Here is a 9,511-nt window from a genome sequence, read left to right as displayed (position 1 = left end):
CCTATGTTTCCAGTTTGAAATAGCTTGATTAAGTAATTTTCCAGTTTGAGGAATATTGCATTGTCAGTCCAAATAACTATGGTAATACGTTATTAAACGAGGATATAGGAGTGTACCTGTGTTGATAAATAAACCGAGTACAAGTAATTTCCCTATAACCAGATTAGTGAGAATGTGAAATAAAAGCATAAAAATAATACCCGAAATTGATAACGGAGTTTAGTCAATTATGCCTACGTCTCCGGACTGCTGCAGATCTTTTACCAAAGAGAAAATTTACAGGTGTTTACAAAACACTTGCTACTCACAAGAAAGCTCTCTAGTATTGGGAGAAAGAAATGATTTGGGATTTTGGGATGATTTTGAAGCTAAATGAACTAAGGTATTTATAGTTGAAACTTAGTGACTAATATTGTAATTAACTCTATTTCTATTTTAATTAAAAATTAGGGCACCGATTCAGTGCCCCCTTTATTGAAAAACCCATGCACCTGTGCCCCCCATTTCTTCTGCCAGCAAAACTCACCGAAAAAATGCCCACTTCTTTTGACTTTTCTCTAACAATCTCCCACTTGAAGATTGATTTTAATATGTCTTCACACCTCGATCGATGCAGCAGTATTTCTGGTCTTGTTATTCTAGCATGCCAACTGAAGCTGAACACAACTTCAGTTTGTCCGTAGTTACCGTCTTTGTCAACATGTCTGCCGGATTTTGAGCTCCACTAATCTTTTCTAGTTTTAAAATCTCATCTTCCATAAGAGACCGGATAAAGTGATATCGCAATTGTATGTGCTTCGTCCTGGAATGAAAAGACAGATTCTTTACTAGATGGATAGTACTTTGACTATCGCAGTACAAGACATTGTTTTCTTGTTTCTTGCCTAACTCTTCCAAGAAACTTTGGAGCCAAACCATCTCCTTGTTGGCTTCCGTAACAGCAACATATTCTGTTTCAATTGTGGAGAGAGCAATTATCTTATGTAGTTGAGAAACCCAACTCACTGCAGTTCCTCCTAGAGTATAGACATACCTTGTAGTGCTCTTTCTGATGTCAACATTTTCGGCTAAGTCAACATTTACATAGCCTTTCAGGATCGTATCTCCACTTTTGAAACAAAGTGCTTTGTTTGTGGTACCCCGCAGATATATGAGGATCCATTTGACTGCTTCCCAGTGTACCTTGCCCGGATTATTCATGTACCTGCTAACAGCTCCCACTGCATGAGCAATATCTGGTCTGGTACAAACCATGGCATACATCAAACTTCCAATTGATGAGGCATATGACACATTCACCATGTGTGCATGTTCTTCCTCCGTCTTTGGTGAATGTTCTTTGGAGAGTCTCAAGTGAACACCTAAAGGTGTACTTACTGGTTTAGCATCTTGCATGTTGAACCTGTAGAGTACTTTGTTGATGTACTCAGCCTGTGATAATATCAAATCCCCCGACTTTATGTCTCTCTTGATCCTCATCCCAAAAATATGCTTCGCAGCGCCCAGATCCTTCATAGCAAACTGCTTCGACAATTTTTGCTTCAAGTTTATAATCTCTTGCATGTCTGAGCCTGCAACGAGCATGTCATCAATGTACAACAATAAAATAATGAAGCTATTGTCGAACCTCTTGATATAGCAACAATGATCTGCTTGGCATCTGGTAAAACCACTGCTACTCATGAAACTATCGAACTTCTTGTACCACTGTCTAGGAGCTTGTTTTAAACCATACAAGCTCTTCTTCAACCTGCATACCAGGTTTTTCTTGTCTGCCTCTATGAAGCCTTCTGGCTGCCTCATATAGATTTCTTCCTCCAAATCACCATGAAGGAAAGTTGTCTTTACATCTAACTGCTCAAGATGTAAATTCTCTGCAGCTACAATTTTCAACACCAGTTTGATTGTAAACAGTTTTACGACTGGAGAAACAATTTCATTGTAGCCAATACCTTCTTTTTGCTGAAAACCTTTAACAACCAATCTTGCTTTGTAGCGTTTACTCCCATCGTGCTCTTCTTTGATACTGTAAATCCACTTGTTATGGAGTGCTTTATTGCCTGGTGGTAATTCAGCTAATTCCCACGTCTGATTTGACATAAGCGAGTCCATCTCATATTTCAAGGAAGACTCTCACTTGACTGAATCCTCCACTTGATTTGCTTTATCATAGCACTCTGGTTCACCATTGTCAGTTAGCAACAAGTAGTGCAAAGAAGGAGAATACCGTTGGGTTGGTTTAGGAATTCTGGAGGAGCGTCTCAGTTCTGGTGTGCCTGGTTCTTCTTGAACTACTTCATGATTGATCTGAACATCATTTCTAGAAATCTCCTCGAACTCAACAAATTCCTTTGTTTCAGCTTTGGTATTAGAGCTACTTGATTCTACAATTGACCTCTCTTTGTATATCACATTCTCATTGAAAATGAAATCTCTGCTTCTGATGATCTTTCGATTTTCGTATTCCCAAAATCGATAACCGAACTCATCACCACCATAACCAACAAAAACGCATTTGTTGGACTTGGCATCAAGTTTACTTCTTCCAGCAGAATCTATGTGTACATAAGAAATACAACCAAAATCTCTTAAGTGTGAAAGGTTTATTTATTTTTTGCTCCAAACTTCTTCTGGTATTCTGACATCCAAAGGAACTGAAGGCCCACAGTTGATCAGGTAAGCTACAATGTCGATAGCTTCAGTCCATAGAAATTTGGGTAATCCGGCATGTATTTTCATGCTTCTGGCACGTTCATTCAGAGTTCTATTCATGCGCTCTGCTACATCATTCTGTTGCGGTGTCATGGGAAATGTTGTCTCCATCTTGATCCCATTGTTTGCGCAGAAATCTCTGAATCTATGATTTTTGTACTCTCCTCCATTGTCAGACCTCAATCGTTTGACTTTCAGACCAGTCTCATTTTCCACCATGGTCTTCCATTTTCTGAAGGTATCAAAGACTTCTGATTTCTTCTTCAGAAAATAAACTCACACATTCCTTGTAGAATCATCGATGAAGGTGACATAATATAATGAGCCTGCAAGAGATGGAACTGGAGATGGTCCCCATACATCAGTATGGACCAACTCTAACTTTTCAGCATTGGGTGTCTTACCAATCTTTGCAAAGCTGGCTTTCTTTTGTTTGCCAAAGTTGCAATCCTCTCATAGTCCGACATCTACACTCTTTAGATCCGGCAGCTTCCCTTTTGATAAAAGTGTCTTCATCCCTTTCTCGCTCATATGGCCAAGCCTTTGGTGCCATAGGTTTGATTTTCCATCAGCATCTGCTACTGCAATGATATTCTCTAAATTTGAGGTTATATAGAGAGTATCAGTCTTCTTACCACGAGCTATGACGAGTGCTCCTTTGGTAATCTTCCATTCACAGCCTGAAAAAGTTGTGCTATATCCTTCTCTATCAAGCTGTCCTACAGAAATCAAATTTCTTTTGAGGCCAGGAATATGTCTTACTCCTTTCAGCGTCTAGGTGGTCTGGTTTGGAAACTTTAATCGGATGTCTCCTTTTCTGACAATCTTCAAGGTTTCATCATCAGCTAGATTAACCTTCCCAAAATCACCACTGACATAGTTCTCCATGATTTCTCGGCATGGGGTGGAGTGGAAAGATGCCCCTGAATCCAAGATCCATGATTCAATCAGATTGTAGACGCTTAGAATCATGGAATCACCTGTCTCCTCTGTCATGTTGACAGATCCCTGTGTACTGGTATCTTTCTTCAGTGCTCGACAATCTCTTTTAAAATGACCATTCTTGCCACAATTATAACAGATATAATCTTTCTTTCCCGTTCTTGATTTTCCCCTTCTGGATTTGGATCTTTCATTATTTGAATTGCTTTATGAAGTTCTCCCTCTAGACTCCGTGTGCAAGGCTGAGGAGCTTGATGCTTCACCTTATTCTCTCCGTCGAATTTCTTCGCTCAGTACCAGATCCCGAACATCGTCGAATTTCAATTTACTGTTTCCCGACGAGCTGCTAACTACTGTAATTGTAGCATTCCAACTATCTGGTAGAGATGATAAGAGAATTAAAGCTCGAACTTCATCATCAAATTCAATTTCCACGGAACTCAACTGGGTTGTAATTGTGTTGAGTTCATTTAGGTGTTGAGCCACTGATGCCCCTTCCGCTATCCGCAAATTAAATAATCGCCTCATCAAATGAACTTTGTTTGAGGCTGATGGCTTCTTATACATACTGGAGAGAGCCGCCATAAGACCCGCTGTGGTCTTTTCCTTTGCTATGTTGAAAGCAACATTACGGTATAACGTTAGTCAGATAACTCCGAGGACTTATCTATCGAGAAGAGCCCAGTCTTCATTCTTCATGCCCTCTGGTTGCTTTCCTGAGAGATGTTGATATAGATTTTTCTAGTACAAAAAATCTTCAATCTGCATCTTCCAAAAGTCAAAGTCCGCACCATCGAACTTTTCAATTTTCACATTCCCTTCGTCTGCAGCCATCGCTCCCACTCGAATCTGGCTTCGTTTGGATCGTTTCTGACAATTCTTGCGAACCACTGTGTATTAGAACACCTCCGTCGACAAATTCGTATCGCCAACAAAATTTCACTATTCATGAAATTCACTATTCATGTGAATAGTAATGAATAGTAACATCACAAAAAATTGACAAAATTCACAACCAAAAGCTCTGATTACCAGTTGTTGGGAAATAAATCCGAATACAAGTAATTTTCCTATAACCAGATTAGTGAGAATGCGAAATAAAAGAGGAAAAATAATACCCGAAATTGATAACGGAGTTGAGCCAATTATGCCTACGTCTCCGAACTGCAGATCTTTTATTAAAGAGAAAATTTACAGGTGTTTACAAAACACTCACTACTCACAAGAAAGTTCTCTAGTATTGGGAGAAATAAATGATTTGGGATTTTGGGATGATTTTGAAGTTAAATGAGCTAAGGTATTTATAGTTGAAACTTATGGACTAATATTTTAATTAATCTTATTTATATTTTAATTAAAAATTGAGGCATCGATTCGGTGCCCCTTTGTTGTTGAAAAACCCATGCACTTGTGCCCCCATTTCTTCTGCAAGCAAAATCCACCGAAAAAATGCTCACTTCTTTTGACTTTTCTTCAACAACCTGAGTGTTGGCAGGATTTGAAAATTGTTGCAACGTGAAAGCATTCGGTGTGGACTCCAGTAGTTCATAAGCCTTCTTCACCGTTCCTCCCATCCCCATGTTACCGGATGTCGGCTCTATAAGAGTTGTCAAACATAAAGTAAAAAAAAACATGTTATGGGGGGAAATTAAAGCAACTGAACACCAAAGTTAGTATCAACAATTCAACAAGGCCATCGGCCATCCGGCAAACCTTTCCGGGAGAAAGTAAGTTCATCTTTTCAGCATCGTTGATCATGGAGAGTGCCGGTCTGTTGAAAAGAAGCGTCCGATTAGTTTCGGTTCGACCTTATCTCATGTCCAACATATCTAAAATTTCAAACTAATACTTTAGTGTAAAGTGCCAAGAAGGGCAGAAACCAATACCTGTCTTTAATGCTAGAAGTGGGCTGCATCATCTACAGCAATACGCTCCGCAGCCATCGGTTACTTTTAAGAAAAACAAGAGGCGTCCTTCCAATTAGCTGAAACATGAAGAATCAATTCTTAGATAAGGATGAACTTCATTAAACAATAGTTTCAAATTTTTTAAAAGATTAAAAGGAAGAGACAGAAGTGAAAATAAATTATGATAATACATCAACAACTTCAGGTAGAATTTATTATCAAGTAAATAAATATTTAGAAACGCAGAGCAAAATCAGCAGATACGACGAATTATCTTCAGCTAAAGCAATTCAATGAAGTAAATCTTTGCTTTGCAACTACAATGATACTTGCCAAAAGCGATCTGTTATAGGAAAAAATAAAAAAAAAAAAAAACCCATTTTGGTAGAGAAATTACCTTTAAAAAAAGGGCAAACAAGAAAAGAAAGAACGAATTAAAGTCTAATTAATTATAAACAAAGTTCATGAGAGATAGAGATTACCTGGGAAACCTCCCTCTTGATTTTAGTACCAGGAAGATCCTTGGGAAGATCCCTAAGTCTTTGAGCAAAAGAAGGAGAATCGATAACCGGTTCGGTGGAGACTAGCCTCCTTGACATCGTCATCTCGTTGCACGTTAAAGATCTTTTCCTGAGTAAGCTCCTTAGAGCAGCCATCAATGGAGGTCTTCAAATGATTTTGCTAATTGCTACACTGAACGAAGAAGCAGAGGCGGGTAGCTTAAATGACGAAATCTGTATTAAATAGTGAACGGTCTGAAGTTAAAGACGGAGACCCATACTTATAGAGGATTTCAAACGCCAACATGCATTTACTCATAAAATACTATATTATATGATAATTATATTACTTTTTATTATTTAATTTATCGTGATTTATTATTCAAAATGATGTCAGGCGCGGGCCGCCGGCTGACTATTTTCACGGATTGTTTGGAATTTTGTAGATATATGTAATTGTATTTAATTACACGCATGTGGTATGTTTAGGTGATGGTAATGGTAATAAGCAATGGATGAATTTTAAAAAAATATATTTAATTAATTATTAAGTTGTTTATAATTACATATTGTTGATTAAGAATGTCTAAGAAGTATAATGTATTATAATAAGTTTAGGTGTAACTATAGTACGATATGTCTAAAAAATCATTAGAACAAGTGAACTATATATAGGTATCGTTATAATTAGTGGGTTAGGGTTTAGGTAACCATAACAACTCATTTATTTAAATAAACTTTTAAATTTATTTATATTATTTAATTTTGTGTAATTATTCTTTATCCCCCTCTTAATAATCATATATACTTTATGTATTTAAGAATGGTTAAAGTCGTATATTTTTATAACATTAATGATATCTATCAAATTAAGATTAATAATCGCTATAATAATAGTAAAGATTATTTCTTATTTCATATCGCATCATATACAATTGTCATGAAGTAGGTACAAGTACTGAATATGTTGTAAATTATATTGAGCTTATATTTAATGTCCGAGTTACAAGTTTGGTTAATTTAAAGATTAATTGTTTTAATATTGATGCTTAATGATTTAATTATATATTTTAAAATTTAGAGATTAATTAAATTAGATTATAATTCAAAACTTCTCATGGAATTAACTTTCAAAAGTTTTGGATCAAAGCCGATTTATATGGCCATTAGTAGTTTAAAAAAAGAGAAAATAACCTCAGTGACCGAAAATCCTTTATAATATACGATTTTAATCAATTTTGTTTGAATTTGTCAAAATGACCAACAAAATCGCAATGCGATCTCTAAATCGCAACGCGATCTCCAGTATCGCAAATAAGTTTTCAGATTCGCAACGCGAATTTAAAAAATCACAATACGATTCTGACTATCGCAATGCGATAGTCTGAATTCGCGTTGCGATAGTCCAAAATCATTGCGATAGCACTGTTCACATTGCGAATTTACGATAGTATTGTTGTTTCCTGTCCAGAAGGATGCAAAAAAGCTTCAAACTTAGATTTTTTTGTTTGAATTCTCTTTATAAGGTTTTATGATAGAATATAATTTTTTAAAAATAAAAATAAATTTTATAATGTTTATTTATGATAAACTATAAATTTTAAATAATATAAAATTAAATAAATATAAATTCTAAATTATTTATGATAGAATAAACTATATTTATTTATTTATATTTAATCTCTTAATTTTCTTTCTTTTAATTCACTGTCAATCTCTCTTTCTTTCTTTCACTCTTTTTCTCTTCTTACGCTCGCAATATCTACATCGATCTGATCGCAAAATTTTAATTATAAATGATCTCTATTTCATATTTTTAGTTTATAAATCTCTTTTATTTACAGATCAAGGATTTTAGTTTTCTTTGTGCAATAAGTCTCTTTAATTTCTTACAAAATTTGTTCAAATTTTTATCTTATTTTGTACAAATTTTTATCTTGTTTTTGTAAATTTTTTACTTTCAGTGTTATTTTTTCGTCACTTTTCGAATTATTAATGGATGCTCAATTATTTTTCAGCATATTAACTAATTCCATATGATTCTTACTTGTCGTTGATCATCACAATATCTCTTTCTTCCTATATAAATTCATACACCATTAAAGAGAATTCAAACAAAAAAAATCCCAAGTTTAAAGCTTTTTTGCATCCTTCTGGACAGGAAACAACAATACTATCGCAAATTCGCAAAGTGAACAGTGCTATCGCAATGTGAACAGTGTTATCGCAACAGTGAACAGTCAATCGCAACGTCAATTCGGGCTATCGCAACGCGAATTTGGACTATCGCATTGCGATAGTCAGAATCGCAATGCGATTTTCCAAATTCGCGTTGCGAATCTGAAAACTTATTTGCGATACTGGAGATCGCGTTACGATTTAGAGATCACATTGCGATTTTGTTGAACATTTTGACAAATCCAAAAAAAATTGATTAAAATCGTATATTACGAGATTATTATCTCTTAAAAAAATTAGTTTGGCGTCTTTTAATTTGGGTGGGGGTGGGGACCAGAATCGTGGGACCATGAAGATGCCACTGTCCCATTCCATGAACCATGGATGGAAATTTAATCCTATTATATGTACGAGCATAAAATTTTATATTATGATGATAGAGTTTTAAAATATTAAAAAAATAAATTTTTAATTTTTTTTTAAAAAAATATATAAATAAATTATCATTTAAAAATATATAAAAAATTAAAAAATATATATTAATTTAAAATTTTTAAGGGTACTATCTTGACCCACCCCGCTGCAGTCGATCCCTGCTTACGACCAGAGGGTAGACACTAAAAACGGTTGAGTAATGTTGAAATAATCTCCCCTCAGTTTCATTCATTCCATGCACAGCAACGGCCGGCCGATGTGAACCGAGTAACCTACCCAATGCTTTTACGTGGATTGAGGTTAATTTGCCCATTAATTTTTGGGCCTTTCTCCATCTCTAATCAAAGTGAGTTATGAGCCCATAAAAGATATGGTCGGCGCAAACGGGGATTGGAAATGGACTGAGCTTATTATTTTTTGCCTTCTTCGCTAATATGGCATTTGGCTGCTGTCAAACTCTTGGTAATCCGGATATTCCTGGTTGGCGTTGGGATAAACATCGTCGTTTCACAATTAAAAGTGCGTATGATTGTCGCTTGCCTGCTGAGTCTCGTGATGAAAGGCCTCTGTGGAAAGTCATTTCTTGTTATCATGGCCTGGAGCTAACCCTTCGGTCTTCAGTCATTTCAGAACCCTCCCATGGCGTTAATTGATGTTCTGCAACTACAAAGGGACAATCCACTGATTCAAGCATCTCATGGAGGGAGCTAGGCGTACGGCTTAGGACTCCCCTTCTCTCTGTTTCTCACTCTTTGATTAAAAAATATTAAATGTTTTGGACAGCAAATAAATAAAATTTGATTAACTTAAATAACTAACTTATACACAACAATCGCA

The 9,511-nt window shown here is 35.8% G+C and overlaps 1 protein-coding gene across 1 annotated transcript; it reads right to left on the bottom strand.

The window, feature by feature from the left end:
* Positions 1 to 5,557: 5,557 nt before the first annotated feature.
* On the bottom strand, positions 5,558 to 6,370 carry LOC120136214 (L-3-cyanoalanine synthase 1, mitochondrial-like). The gene is made up of 2 exons (XM_039152320.1): positions 6,044 to 6,370; positions 5,558 to 5,638 (listed from the first exon to the last, which is right to left on the bottom strand). Exons 1-2 carry the CDS (start codon positions 6,215 to 6,217, stop codon positions 5,573 to 5,575), a joined length of 240 nt encoding a protein of 79 aa, XP_039008251.1. The 5' UTR covers positions 6,218 to 6,370; the 3' UTR covers positions 5,558 to 5,572.
* Between the last annotated feature and the right edge of the window lie 3,141 nt (positions 6,371 to 9,511).

The sequence above is a fragment of the Hibiscus syriacus genome, unplaced genomic scaffold (genome assembly GCF_006381635.1).
Source record: "Hibiscus syriacus cultivar Baekdansim isolate YM2019G1 unplaced genomic scaffold, ASM638163v2 tig00110621_pilon, whole genome shotgun sequence".
Taxonomy (NCBI): Eukaryota; Viridiplantae; Streptophyta; class Magnoliopsida; order Malvales; family Malvaceae; genus Hibiscus; species Hibiscus syriacus.
Note: the sequence above shows the minus strand (reverse complement) of the source record. Positions and strands in the feature narration are given on the sequence as shown.

Excerpts from the sequence above, each read along its gene's own strand:
- LOC120136214 (XM_039152320.1), bottom strand. The coding sequence starts at position 6,217 with ATGGCTGCTCTAAGGAGCTTACTCAGGAAAAGATCTTTAACGTGCAAC. Across the intron at positions 5,639-6,043 it reads TCAAGAGGGAGGTTTCCCAG|CTAATTGGAAGGACGCCTCT; the intron begins GTAATCTCTATC and ends TTCATGTTTCAG.